This window comes from Giraffa tippelskirchi, chromosome 7 (assembly GCF_054371585.1).
Source record: "Giraffa tippelskirchi isolate mGirTip1 chromosome 7, T2T-mGirTip1v1.2.pri, whole genome shotgun sequence".
Taxonomy (NCBI): domain Eukaryota; kingdom Metazoa; phylum Chordata; class Mammalia; order Artiodactyla; family Giraffidae; genus Giraffa; species Giraffa tippelskirchi.
The window spans coordinates 128,498,020-128,513,398 of NC_137281.1; the positions used below are offsets into that span (position 1 = coordinate 128,498,020).

General features: G+C 37.6%; 1 protein-coding gene across 15 annotated transcripts in view; it reads right to left on the reverse strand.

The window, feature by feature from the left end:
• Positions 1 to 1,398: 1,398 nt before the first annotated feature.
• DLGAP5 (DLG associated protein 5) overlaps positions 1,399 to 15,379 on the reverse strand; it is a 41,188-nt gene continuing 27,207 nt past the window's right edge. For 8 of the 15 annotated variants that reach the window (XM_081509464.1, XM_081509460.1, XM_081509465.1 and 5 more), the window contains 6 exons: positions 10,525 to 10,744; positions 7,945 to 8,128; positions 6,409 to 6,469; positions 5,150 to 5,393; positions 4,246 to 4,295; positions 1,399 to 1,931 (listed from right to left, as the gene is read on the reverse strand). In XM_081509464.1, coding sequence (XP_081365590.1) covers positions 1,791 to 1,931; positions 4,246 to 4,295; positions 5,150 to 5,393; positions 6,409 to 6,469; positions 7,945 to 8,128; positions 10,525 to 10,744 — 900 coding nt within the window. In that variant the 3' untranslated portion in view covers positions 1,399 to 1,790. Of the gene's footprint in view, positions 1,957 to 4,245; positions 4,296 to 5,115; positions 5,394 to 6,408; positions 6,470 to 7,944; positions 8,129 to 10,524; positions 10,745 to 15,379 lie in introns of all 15 variants that reach the window. The other 7 variants (XM_081509470.1, XM_081509467.1, XM_081509468.1 and 4 more) reach the window with 2 other exon arrangements.

Below are 15,379 nucleotides of genomic sequence, written 5' to 3' on the forward strand. Positions count from 1 at the left end.
ATGGCTGCCTACCTGACTCATTCCCTGCTACCTAATAGTCCTGGTTTTACCCAGGTATAATCCCAGGTAAAACAGGGAATCCTGATTAAGTAAATCCCAACTGAAATGCAGATGGAGATGTGGCATTAGTTGGCCTAAACAAACTAAAAGGAAGGACATAGCTTTGATTACCACTAGCAGCCATCTTACCACCCCAAAGGACCCAGCTTTAGAGATGCTGACACCAAAGATGCCAGAATGAACTATGAACAGATGTTGGACCTTGATGCATCATTGAGCTGTTGACTGTAAAATGCCTGAAATCACCATGACAATATTATAGTAATGAACTTCCTTATTGTTAAGCCAATTGGAGTTCATTGCATTGTTACTTAACAGCCAAAAGTTTTCTAAGTGATGCAACAGTACATCTTATTAAACCTAAAAAAAAAAAAATCATGTTTACTGACTGACATTGTTTTATTCTCATCTACTTTATCAATTGCAACCCACTCCAGTATTCTTGCCTGGAAAATCTCATGGACAGAGGAGCATGGCAGGCTACAGTCCATGGGGTCGCAAAGAGTTGGACACAACTGAGCATGTACACACTGACTTTATCCTTGAGTGCAAATATTATTTTATTGTTATGTTACATATTACTTTATAAATGTTCTAAGTCTTAGGTTGCTCTGTACTCATCTCTTTTACATGTTCATGGCCCTGGACCCTTAGAAAACTCCCAACTTTGATAATAAATACTGTCTTTTCTACAAGCCCAACACAACTTCAACTTCCTCTGACAACAAAAGTGGATGTGCTTTTCCTTTCTTGTTTGGAAGGCCCTCATCTTAAAGAATTATCCAGAAAGTTGCTGCTTGTTTGGTGAGTACCTCCAACACTCACCTCATTTGCAAACAGAAATAACTGGCCCCAGGTCTGATGGCAAGCTTTCGCTACTATGCGTCATCTTAGCACTCTGTTGTACTGATGGCCCTGTCTTCTACAATCCTATAGTCAAAGAGTTTTATAAAGGAGAAAGTATTTCAAATATACTGATTGATATCTAAAGAAACTCAACATACCCTGAAAATGCAATATGCAAGCTATTCAATATCAACAAATTTAAGAATTCAAACTAAGAATAAAGTATAAAAGAATGCAAATATTTGTCAAAGTTTAACATTATAATTCAATTAAACTGAAGAATGTTAGTAAGCTCTGAGTAGGTGGGGTGGTGGTGGTTTAGTCGCTAAGTCGTGTCCGACTCTTGCAACCCCAGGGACTGTAGCCTGCCAGGCTTCTCTGTCCACGGGGTTCTCCAGGCAAGAATACTGGAGTGGGTTGCCATTTCCTTCTCCAGGGGGTCTCCTAAGTAGGTATACTTAACTTTTAAGCTTATACATTTTAAGCAAGAGAGGCAAGGCACAGTACATTTTTATTCTGCATTGGTTAATATACAACATATCCCCACTTCCCTTGAGAAACAGTATCATACCTAAAACACACTTTGATGAACACTGAATATTAAAATATTACACAATCATTCCTCAGAATCCTGAGGGGGATGGCTGGATTGGTCCCAGGATCACCCCCTCCCCTCACACACACACAGATACCAAAATTCAAGGATGCTTAAATCTCTTTAACAGCAGGCCCTCAGTATCCACAGGTTCTGCATCCACCTAAGGGGAGCCAACAGTCTACAAGTGGCTTGAACAGCAGTGAACACAAACACTCTTCAACTTTTCAATATTCTAAGAATATAGCACTGATAACATGAAGAAAAATGTCTGGATTTATTTTTAAATTCAAAATTCTTCTGGTTGTTCTCCACTGAGAGGCCTCAGAGGTGAAAAGGAAATCAGGTTACCACCAAAGGAAATGTGTCTGGTCTGTTCTTGATGTCTTCGTTCCACCTGAGTGAATGTCTTACTGCAGTTTCGGCCTGGCTAGAGAAGAAATTTAGAGAAGCCACTAAAGTAACTATCAAGAGTTCCACCAAGTAAGTGTTCAATCTTTCAAATTAGCAGTGGATTAATTAATAGTATAAATGACATTTTTTGTACACAGTGATAAAATTCTTAGTAACATAATGTTATGCTCCCCTCCAAGGATCTAATTTCAAAATATATAGTTTTTTTTTAACTGAAAAGTGTATTAGGAATATACACCTTATATGGAACCTAGAAAAATGGTACTGATGAACCTATTTGCAAGGCAGGAATAGAGATGCAGACATAGAGAACAGACTTCTGGATACAGTGGGGGAAGGAGAGGGTGGGACGGATTGAGAAGTACTGAAACATACACATTATCATATATAAAACAGCTAGCTAGTGGGAAGTTGCTGCATAACACAGGGAGCTCAACCTGGTGTTCTGTGACAACCTAGAGGGGTGGGATGGGGTGGGAGGTGAGGGGGAAATTCAAGAAGGAGAGGACATATGTATAGTTATGGCTGATTCATGCTTTTGTGTGGCAGAAACCAACACAACACTGGAAAGCAATTATCCTCCAGTTAAAAATTTTAAAAAAAGGAATACATGCCTTAAAAAGTGACAGACTTCAGTAACATGTGCAAGATGAATAAAACTGAGGCCACTTATGCAGATTCTACCCATCTTAGTCCACATCATTGTAATTAACAGGTCTTTTACTGGTGTGATCCTGCCAGGATACTTCTCTTTGTTCTCCCTCAAGCCCTACTTCAGGTTTAAATGATGCACAGAGCTAGTAATAATGTGGGTCTAAAGGTATACTTATTAAAAAAATCCTAGACTATAAATCCTAATATTTATGAGAATGGAAAATAACTCACAGGGAGACTAAGATTTATCAATAAGAAAATGTATAGCTGTGAAGCAATTTTAATTATATTACTGATATATCAAAAACAGAATGTTAATGATTAACTTCTAGACTTACTTATAATATCATATATTATCAGAACCAATCATTCAGAGTTCAGAACTGGGAACAAGATTAAATCAAGTTTCTATAAACTGGCCTCATGCTGAAATCCCTGTCCCTCTAGGTGTCAGCCTCTGAGTAAGGATGGCTAAGGCCAAGAATGAACAGTGCACGTCACAGTAACCATTCTGCTCCTGAGATGCAGCGAGCCTAGAAGGCTGAATACGAAGAAGGCAGCTTTGAAAGATAATGAAAGTCAACATAGTCAGAGGTCCTTAAGGAATTAGTGGCTTAAGAAAGCCAAGCTTTTGTCAGGCTTCGTGAGATTAACAAAAATTGTTGCTGTTTTATCCTACATTTGCCCTAATGAATTTTTTGGATTCTGAGATTGAAGATTAGCGAAAAAGCCCATTCCCTGACTCATTTTAACAATTGTTCCTGGAAAATTTCAAGGTAAGGCTGTAAACCAGAGTTGCTGACCCTGGCGCTACAAGAATTGCCTGGTGGACATCCAAAACCAGATCACTGAAATAAAAATATCCAGGAGTAGGGCTGAAAACCAATGCTGCAAACACTCAGTAGGCAAGAGAGCACTCTTCCACTTATATCCTACTATTCAGTGCCAGCATCCGTGAATACGAATCAGACAGCTCTGCCCAAAGAGAAACTTATAGTTAATAAGGGAAATAGATTCCCGAAAGCATCATATGTTTTAGGAATACAGTATTGTTTATTCATATTCTTAAAAAGAGATTAAATGTGTGTACTGCATGTATTGTATGCCTGTGTCTACAGAGAAACATGAGAGAAATGAGAGCTTGTACAGGAAGGGTTCACAGAGAGGCAAATGTTTGAACTAGACTTAGAGGCAAGAGGTCACTAAAAAGTAAAGGTTGGGGGGCTTCCAAACAAATAACAGGACATAAAAATAGCAATCTAAAAGAATTACAATGAAAATAAGCATTGATGACTGAAGGTAGGATAGATATTTTCTTCTCAACTGTATACTTCAAAAGGGTATAAATCTTGCATTATCTTTTTCTTGCATCACTGAGAAATACTGAGCATACTCTAAGGTACATATTAGATATTTAAGTATTCAACCAATTTGTCACAACAAATTTGATACATAAACTATATAGAGAATTAAATCTTCAGTTTAATACTAAAGCATACTATAAGTAAATGAAATTTTTTTTTCCCATTTTGAGGAAAAAATGAACAAAAAAGGACTTCAGAGTAAATAGTGACAAGATGTACATTTTAAACTGTGCATATAAACTGAAAAATAACACTCATTTTATAAAACAAATCTAGAATACAAAGAACTTTTCAAATAAATTGAAAACTTACTGAATCAAGAAGATGGCATTCAGTAGTGAGACTTTTATTATCACATAATACTGAAAAAAAAAAAAGAATAATTTTTAACTTTTTAAAGAATATTCTCGCAGTTAAGGGTTGTTAGAAATGGACAAAGACTTAAAAGATAAAGAAAACTTTCAAATATCAAAGGCGAAGAAAAATGTGGGCCGTCTTATGCTATAATATCTTTTTAAATGTAGTTAAATTTCTTTGTAAAACTCTCATCCTTAATTTCAGTATAATAAAAGTCTTCTCTAAATAAATCTCATGCTTGTAATTTAAAGGTACCTGAAAGACGCTATAAGAACATAGCAGGAGTGCATTAAGTGTCTGCCCAATGTTATAATGTTTATTTTACCTTAGGCCCCAACCAGAACAGCACCATAGGGTAACAGATAAAAACAGGAGGTGATACCATCACACATTACATTATGACAGAAATACAAGAGCCATTTACTATCGAAGAACAATTGCAACAAAGTAGGTAAGAAAACGTATTAGGGCAGAAAAAGAAGATGTTTTAAAGAAAGGTTTGAGGCTCTTTGATGGAAAAGAAGAGGACTAAAAAAACGTTTCAGGGAATTTTTCTAATTCTGAGTCTTCACAAACAAGAAAGGACCCCAGATAGTTAGGTCTAATGAAAAGTGCTCCTGCCATCCAATGTGGGTTAGTATCTGTTGTTGATTTTTAACAGGTCTGTCTCAAAAGGTCTGGGGTGGAGAGTGGCGTACCACAACACGAACTAATTCTCATTAGATATTTACAGGAAGTGTCCAATTTCTCAACCTTCATTCTTGGAAACTATATCCAGAAGTGTTTACAATAATCTATACTTTAGGACAAGTTCATTTATTTAACGAAACCTTGTTTAAATACATTAAAAAGACCTCACCTGACTGAGAAGTTTTCGTTTCTTCTTCCCATGAGATGTTATTTTGTGATTGTGTATTTTTTTCAGGGCTAATCATCAAAACATCCTGTGTTGTAACTGAATTTAGTTCCATTCCTTCCACAACATCTGAAATTTCTTCCTTTTTGTTAGTATTAACATCATCTGCTACTTTGCCAGCGTAGAGAGCCAAATTCATTCTTTCACTAGATAAACGATCTATCTGAAAGTTTATCTTATTTATACCCTGGAAGTAAAAATGGTTTTTATATTTAATTACCCAAAATTTAAATAAACATAAAAAGTCTTGTCACTATTTAAAATAATAGAGGGATGACATTCTGAGCACAAGCTAAAGAACACTATAAATCCATCCTACTATCTTGCTTCTTGAACAATGAGATCAGATATTACAGCAATAGTATAACTGAAGGAAAGTTTCTCAGCAAGTACCAATATGCCGGTTCAGAGATTGACAAACATTCTATGTGAAGGGCCAGGTGTATGATGGACTCTTGAACAATATGGGTTTGAACTGCAAGGGTCCACTTAGAATCTTTTCAGTGGTAAATACTATAGGATCTGCAGTTGTTGAATCCACAGATGTGAAACTACTAACATAGAAGAACCAAGTATAACGAGTGGGCCAACATAAGTTTTATGTGGATTTTCAACCGTGCAAACGGATGGCACACCCCTCCTGCTGTCGTTCAAGTGTGTGTGTGCTCAGTTGTGTCCGACTCTTTGTGACCCCAAAGACTGCAGCCTGCCAGGCTCCTCTGTCCATGGAATTCTCTAGGCAAGAATACTGGAGATCGGTTGCCATTTCCTACTCCAAAGAATCTTTTCAACCCAGGGCTAGAACCCAAGTCTCCAGATTCTTTACCACTACACCACCTGGAAAGCCCTCTGTTGTTCAAGAGTCAACTATAAATATTTTAGGCTTTGTAAGCCAAACAGTCTCTGCCACAAATACTGAACACTGTATCACTGTGTTTTGAAAGCAGCCAAATACATAAATGAATGACGGTGGCTGTAGTACAATAAAACTTTATTTACAAAAATAATCTTGATGTAAGTTGAAATACAAATTGGCACTATGGTCTCAAACAAGCCAAAGGTCTTTGAAATAAGAACTATTATTTTATATGACTGATTAAGATTTCCAATGGAAATTCTGGGGGTTGTTTATGGAGTTACTATACATATTGATACAAATAGATAATATCCTGGGCTACCTAATGCATCGAAACAGGACTTACATGGTTTATTTCAATTAAATCTTGTAATCCAAGACACTTAGCATCTTCTCCTATGTTGTCTCTGAAAAAGAAAAAAGCAGCACTGTACTCAGAAAATTAAACATATTGCTGTCTTGACTTGTTTTGAAACTATCCTTTATGGGTCAGAGATGGGCCCTCATCTAAGATCAGGCCTGATCCAAATAGATTAGTTTTGCATGATAGCTACTACAGGATGGCCTTAGAAACCAAATGCATTTTCCCCAGAATGCTTGCAAGCCTTAACCATGCTGGTCAGTCTTTTGGAAATCTTTTGAACCTCAGCCAAATCCAGAGCCACATACTAGGGAAGGGTAAGCTAAAGCTTACTTCTAGGGGATGGAAGCAACATGTAAGCATTGTATAGCTGGAGTTGGCTACATTTACTTGTTAGCTACAGCACGATACATTCAAATCCTGAAGTTCTTAACTCACGTTTTATTAGAAACATCTGTCTCAATCTCTTGGAGTCATTTTTTTTTTTAAAGTATACTCTATTTTTCTGGTTTTCAGCTTCACTTTGCCTTCATTGAACAAAGTTGTTTGTAAAAAGGCTCTTTTGAGACTATTTTTGGAAATTAAAAAGTAAAGAGAAGTCCTAAACAGCACTTGTAAGATCACTTAAATACAATTTTGGATCTTCTTAGTACAAGATAATGAACTGCAGGATAAGAAATGACAATAAATTGGTATCTCATAATCCACAGATTTTTAAAGCATCTAAAGTATTTTAACTGCCACAAATGCTAAATATACTTTGGCTTACATTAAAAACTAGAAATTTTATAACTTGTTCCATGAAATACTTGCGCAGAAAAACTTTCATTTGTTTCCCCTATTTCAAGTTATAGGGTGTTCTCAAGGTGAATTTGGGTAACTTACTCACTTTCCAAATTTTCTCATTTTCGAAAAATGGGGATTTAGTACCTCACATGGTTGTTTTGAGGACTGAATGAGATACTATATGATAGGAACCTAGAACCACATCCAGCCCATAATAATTGTTCGGTACATATTAGCTCCCCCTTGTCTGCTCTGCCATCTGTTAAGTCAGGATTCCCAAGGTACTTTCCATAAAGGCTGGTACAAAAGTGCCTACCTCTTAATGACCCTGCAGGGAGGTAACAGCACTATTTTATACATGATGAAACTGAAGCTGAGTTAATTAAACTTGACCTGAAGTTTCATAATATGTCATATGACTGGTTTTGAGCTCAGATGTGTCAAGCACCAAAACTGCATACAAAAGAACACTATACTGTTTGGCACCAAAGAACACTGTATTGTTTCTTTTCTTCTTAGTTCTGCAGAATTTATTTTATCCATCTAGATATGACCATTTCCAAATCTGAAGCCTTAATTTCTTCATTTATAAAATAGAAATATTGCCTATATGTTACCAGGTCATTGTGAAATTTAAAAATATATGTGTTGCATACTTAATAGGTTAACAATTGGAAATGGTATTTAATGTCTACATTCTGTTAAACTCTTAGTAATAACACATTAAAGAAATACCTGTTTCCAGGAATATTCGACATCAGAGTCTTATCAACAGCTTCACTTTTGGCACCCTGAGGATCAGGATTCTCTGGTGATGTAGTTTGTCTTAGAAGGCCCATCTCAGCCCTGGTCTCAGACACAGTTTTGCTGACTGACTTAGGTGTTTTAAGTCTTTGAGAAAGACATTCAGAAGAAAGTCCTAGAAGATGAAAGAAATCATCACAACACCAAAAAGCTTTTTCATTCATTTTTCACTACAGTTAGAGAGACAGTGCCAATTCTTCCTATTCCCCTACCAACGAGCCTCTTTCTCCTATAAAATAATGTTTGTTAAAGTCAAATGCCTGAGACTTTCAGTTAAAGATGATACTGAACACACACACTAAAGGCTTCCTCTTAACATTTCACTACTGTAAACAGTAAAGAGATAATCTTAAAAGGGAGAACAATATAAGGACAAAGCATTCTCTTTTTTTAAGGTCAGTGACTTAAAATTTGAAATATAATTTTCAAGGACAGACGAAACTAAAGAAGAGACAACAAAACTAAGGAAATTTTGGAAGTGCAATATAGATGCATGAGTGGTGTATTACCTAGTGAACCTGAGAAAATAAATTATAAGCCACCAGTCAGGAAAGATGTAAATCAGCCCAGTTTATACGACAGTACCCCTCAAAAAGAATTGGTGGCCTCAAGAATCTCTAGGAGCAGAGGAAAAACAGGAAGATTTGTTCAAAGTCAGTTTAAAAAACAATTAAGAGTCCAGGCTCCTTTCCTCATTATGCACAGCTGGGCAGCTGTGAACAATCCCCTCCCACCATAAAGATAAAAAAAAACTAGAGGCTTATTTCCCCCAAAAAAGTTGAAATAGAGGGTCTCTGGTTTAAGGGATACAATTGAAAGATGAGTACTATATGGAAAGGGGGGGGATGAAATGAGTCTTTTTTTGAAATTGTTGATACACTCAGTTTCCCTCCCTCCATGTAGCTCCTGAAAGACTGGCAGCCAGAATTATACCCTCCTGGCAGCAGGCTGGAAAGATCTCTGGAGAATCTGACTAGCCCATGAGAAAAGACTTAAATACAGCATAACAATGCAGCTAAATCATCCCCATAACAATGCAGCTAAATCATCCCACAGTAAAGACCCTACCACCCATGTGCTACCATGCAGAGCCCTGCTCATAGCCTCCCAAGGGACACCCAAGGGAAGCCTCTGATACAAGAGACAGAAACCAAAACCAAACAGATAAGAGTATTTTGGAACAAATATTGACTCTCCAGGAGAAGAATACATAAAACTTATCATTAATGTCTGCAGAAAGATAAGACAGCACAGGTAAGAAACAAGTACAGAATGTTATAAAACGGAACATCCAAAGAATGAGAAAGAGCTCTTAGGAATTAAAAACATCGTCAACAGGAAAGTTGAAGAAATTCAGGAAGTAGAAGAAAATGACAAGTACAGGAAAGAATGATAGTCTATTACCAGGAGAAAGATATGTGCTTCTGGAAGAAAGATCAGAGAGAACCAAGGAAAGTATATCAAAGAAATAATTCAAGAAAAAAACCTACACTTTATTTAGAAAAGGCCACAAATAATACCCAAAGATTCCTCTAAGCACTGGAAGTGGTGGCCTAGAGGACATAACAAATAGGATGACAGGGGACTTCTGTTTTAGAACAAACCTCATATAACCTATGTGTTCTATAATTAAAACTCAATTTCAAAAAGATCAATTTTGGTCAAAAACCTCGATCTCTCTAGTCATAAGTGCCGAGAGGGACATGAAAGAACATATAGCAGTGAATCCATAGTCCTGGAAACTACTAGGATCCTTGGAAAGTAAGTAGCAAGGAGCCATGTCATTAGCAGTGAGGCAACTCCTGGGCATCCAGGGAGCGCAGCTGCTTAGAATAAAGGAAACACATCAAAACCACACACTAGGTGTGATACCTAAATTGATGGGGAGGTTATAAAATACTTGGCGATAAATTTACATTTTAAAGTAAATATTAGATAGCAACTCAAATTTATTGTCAGAAATCTTCCTAGTGAACACAGTTAAATAATAGAAAAAAAAATCCCTTCTGCTAATTAGTACTTAAAGAGGACTTGGTCTATTCTCCTTGGAAATAAACATCTAGCACTTCAAGCATTAATAGAAGTGTCTACCAAGATTTAAGGAACAGATTACTTCAACTATGACCTCTCATTTATGGCTTATATTTAATTTCAATCTAAGTAAATGAATTCAATCTAATGAAGATAGCCTATGAAAAACAGGTACTGAAAAACACAATCAGAGTTAGAAAATCATAAGAAAGAATGACTTCCTAAAGTATTAAGTATTAAGAGCTGGTTACATGGCAGTATTTTAAAATCAGGGAATTGGTACTTTCATTACATTTCAAAAAGATTGGAGGAAAATTTTCACTCCGAATGAAAATGAAACCAAACTTACCTTCCATAAGCTATTTCTCAAAATCACAGAAAACACATAAATCTTCACATGAAAACTGTTTTTCAACTCTTACACAAGTGTCCATCCAACCCAAGTATTTCCCTTAAGTAGTCTCAGCAGAAAAAACTAACCTGAGAATGATTTAATGGGACTTTCAATTCTGAAAAATCCAGCATCAAACACTATTTTATCCACTTCCTTTGGCATTACAGAGGCTGCTGCCTCAGCCTGTTCCTCCTGCTTACTTCTCTCTCTCATTGCATTTTTTATGGCAGCGAGGCGATTTCTAGCGGCAATTCTTCCACTGTCATCCTGTTTGGGTTTACTTGCTGTACCTGAGACAACTTTTTTCTGTGAAGAGAAATTATAACATTTATTAAAGCTACTCATTACCATCTAAAGAATCTGCCTGCAATGCAGAAGATCCAGGTTCGACCCCTGGGTTGGGAATATCTTCTGGAGAAAGGAATGGATACCCACTCCAGTATTCTTGCTTGGAGAATTCCATGGACAGAGGAGCCTGGTGGGCTACAGTCCATGGGGTCACAAAAAGTTGGACATGACTGAGCAATTAATACTTTCACACTTACATTATCATTTTATAAGAAAAAAAAAGCATACGTAAAATATTTAACATGTTCAATATATACTTATCAAGCTTCTAGTATGTGCTAAAATGCTGGGGCCAAAAGTTAAGGGACCAAGTTCCTGCTCTCAAGGAGCTCTCAGTCTCATGGTGGAAGAGCTAGATGAAGACACTGAGAAGAATAAATGTCATGTTAAAACCAAATTCAGAGGGTTGAATTTATGAATTAATCAACCTTCAGAGCCACCAAGAAAGGCTTCCAGGAAGTCACACCTGAGCTGAAATCAGAGATAGGTAAGCTATAAGATGAGGTAAGATGAGGTGAGCACAGCTAATCAGAATCCTTCACATGTGGCCACTTACACAGAGGACAAAAGAATAGAGATGATTTTTAAGCAGGAGGTTAGCATTATCGAATTTGCCTTTTAGAAAGATCACTCACTCTGTATCCAGCATGGAGAATGGACTGGAGGGTTACAAGCCAGTTAGGAAGGAGACTACTGCAGTGATACTGGAAAAAGATGCTAGTAGTTAAGGTTAAGGAGGGGAAAAAATGGAAGAAAGTAAACAGGTTCAAGAGATGTTTAAGAGGAAGAATTGAGAGGACTTAGCAATCTTTTAGACATGCAAGGGTGAAATGGTGAAAAACAGAATGGATCACAGAAGATAACCAGGTTTCCATCTTGGACCCCTGGAGGGATGGTAACACCATTCTCTGGAACAGCGAAACATCAGTTTGTGTGCAGATGATTTCAGTTTGGGATATATAGCTTATATATATCTTAATACTTAATACTTTAAGTATTACTGTGTCAGCAGTAAGTGTGGTTTGAAATATAGATTTGGGAATCATTGCAGGGTGGGTACAACTGCACATGAAGAAAGTGGAAGAAGGGAAGAGAGTTGAAGTAGAAATTTGAGTATCACAAACACTCAAGGGACAAGCAGAAACAGAAACTTGCAAACATGACCGAAGAATGGATATAGAGGTAGGAGGAAGATCAGTAGAATATAATTTCAAGAAAGAGGAAGTAGACTGTATTTAATAATGCAGAGGGACTAGATTTTATAATTAAGTGTCTAATAACTGCAGAACTAGTGGGCCAATAACCTTGGTATAACTGTTCTAGAGGCCTGGAGAGGGTGAAGCTGAATGGCAGTGAGTTGGAGAGGTAAATGGGAATCAAAATAGTAAAGACAGAGTAGAGAGAACTTTGCAACTGGGAAGAAAGAAATGGGAATGAGAAAGGGAAGGTACAGATAACTAGAGGGAGATGTGGACCTCATAGGTTTAGTTTTTTTTGTTTTCTCTAACGTAAACAAAGATAAGACACTTAAACATATCTAAAAACAGATGGAAAAAAGAGGGAAAGGTAGAAAACAAGGCTAAGTGATGGAATGAGAAGTCAATAAATAGGAATCAGAAGGGAACGGTATCAAAGTATAGGTAAAAGATAAATCTTATTTGTCCCATAGCTTAACAGTAGAATCCCAGGGACGGGGGAGCCTTGTCAGCTGCCATCTACGGGGTCGCACAGAGTCGGACTTAGCAGCAGCAGCAGCTTATATATAAAGTAGGAGGAGAGAGACACCTGGTGATAACATGCAGAATTACCAGGCTCTGCTATATTGCCATATTGCTACAGCCAGTATTTGCAGCACTGATGATACTGATGTTTCCAGGACTTAAGTACTCAATAAGAAATATCCACAGTAGCTTCAAAATGTTCAAGCATCCTTCACTATTTAGTAGATTTAAAACTCATTTGTTTAATTCTGTCAGTGTCCTTGGAGTTCTTGTCATAACAATTAGCAAAATAATTTTATTAAAAGCTTTCTTTAATACTCTTAATTTCATACTCTTAAATTCCTTAATTTAATACTCTTAAATTTAATACATCTTAAATTCCTAAGGAGTCAAAACAGTTTTTTATCTGGATTACATAGCATAATAAAGTACCAATCTAGAAGCCTAATTTTATAACCACAGGCATTTTTCTAAAATCTAAAAGGAAAACTGGAGGTTTGAGAAGTGCTCATCTGAACCAATGAGTTTAAAACATTACTAGAAGGTTTCCCTGGGGCTCAGTGGTAAAGAATCCGCCTGCCAACAGAGGAGACACATATTCGACCTCTGATCCGGAAAGATCCCACATGCCATGGAGCAACTATGTTTGTGTGCCACTATGTTCAGCCTGTGCTCTAGGGCCTGAGAGCCACCACTGTTGAGACCATGTGCCCCAACTACTGAAGCCCACCCACACACCCTAGCGCCTGTGCTCTGCAACAAGAGAAACCAGCACATTGCAACTAGAGTAGTTGCACTACTAGAGTAGTGTCCCACTCACCGCAACTAGAGAAAAGTTCACAAAGCAATGAAGACCCAATACAGCCAAATAAACAAATATTACTAGAAGAAAAAAAAAAAAAATCTACAAGTATATAACATTGGAATCTATCATGATAAAGTGAATTTCACAGAGAAAAGTAATAGGAAATTTTACAAAATAAAATGTAGGTAAGAAGACAGACATTCTAAAGAGTCATCGTTTCTCTTTTATATTTAAAATTCTTTCATTTTGAAATATATCACTCAAAAGAGACACATAACCCAGTGTACTGGATAAAAACAGGGATTCTGGAATGAGCAAGTCTGGCCTGAAACCTAGCTCCACCTTGGGCAAGCAACTTAATCTATTCTGGGTCTCGCATCCCAGATAACAGTACCACCTCAATAGGACTGTTGAGGATTAAATGAGTTAAAACAAGTTAAGTACTTGGAACAACATCTGGCACATACTAAGCATTATATAAATTATTTACTTCTCCTATGTATAAACACAATTTAAAGAATAAAACAAACACACATGTACCCACTATTGAGCACCTCAGAAGCTCTTCAGTTCAGTTGCTCAGTCATGTCCGACTCTTTGCGACCCCATGAATCGTAGCACGCCAGGCCTCCCTGTCCATCACCTACTCTTGGAGTTTACCCAAACCCATGTCCATTGAGTCGGTGATGCCATCCAACCATCTCATCCTCTGTCGTCCCCTTCTCCTCCTGCCCCCAATCCTTCCCAGCATTAGAGTCTTTTCCAATGAGTCAACTCTTCACATGAGGTGGCCAAAGTATTGGAGTTTCAGCTTCAACATCAGTCCTTCCAATGAACACCCAGGACTGATCTCCTTTAGGATGCACTGGTTGGATCTTCTTGCAGTCCAAGGGGCTCTCAAGAGTCTTCTCCAACACCACAGGTCAAAAGCATCAATTCTTCGGTGCTCAGCTTTCTTCACCGTTCAACTCTCACATCCATACGTGACCACTGGAAAAACCATAGCCTTGACTAGACGGACCTTTGTTGGCAAAGTAATGTCTCTGCTTTTCAATATGCTATCTAGGTTGGTCATAACCTTCCTTCCAAGGAGTAAGTGTCTTTTAATTTCATGGCTGCAATCACCATCAGCAGTGATTTTGGACCCCCAAAAAATAAAGTCTGACACTGTTTCCCCATCTATTTCCCATGAAGTGATGGGACCAGATGCCATGATCTTAGTTTTCTGAACGTTGAGCTTTAAGCCAACTTTTTCACTCTCCTCTTTCACCTTCATCAAGAGGCTCTTTAGTTCTTCTTCACTTTTTGCCATAAGGGTGGTGTCATCTGCATATCTGAGGTTATTGATATTTCTCCTGGCAATCTTGATTCCAGCTTGTGTTTCTTCCAGCCCAGTGTTTCTCATGATGTACTCTGCATATAAGTTAATAAGCAGGGTGACAATATACAGCCTTGATGTACTCCTTTTCCTGTTTGGAACCAGTCTGTTGTTCCATGTCCAGTTCTAACTGTTGCTTCCTGACCTGCATACAGGTTTCTCAAGAGACAGGTCAGATGGTTTGGTATTCCCAACTCTTTCAGAATTTTCCACAGTTTGTTGTGATCCACACAGTCAAAGGCTTTGGCATAGTCAATAAAGCAGAAATAGATGTTTTTCTGGAACTCTCTTGCTTTTTCGATGATCCAGTGGATGTTGGCAATTTGATCTCTGGTTCCTCTGCCTTTTCTAAAACCAGCTTGAACATTTGCAAGTTCACGGTTCACATATTGCTGGAGCCTGGCTTGGAGAATTTTGAGCATTACTTTACTAGCGTGTGAGATGAGTGCAATTGTGTGGTAGTTTGAGCATTCTTTGCCATTGCCTTTCTTTGGGATTGGAATGAAAACTGACCTTTTCCAGTCCTGTGGCCACTGCTGAGTTTTCCAGATTTGCTGGCATATCGAGTGCAGCACTTTCACAGCATCACCTTTGAGGATTTGAAATAGCTCAACTGGAATTCCATCACCTCCACTAGCTTTGTTCGTAGTGATGCTTTCTAAGGCCCACTTGACTTCACATTCCAGGAT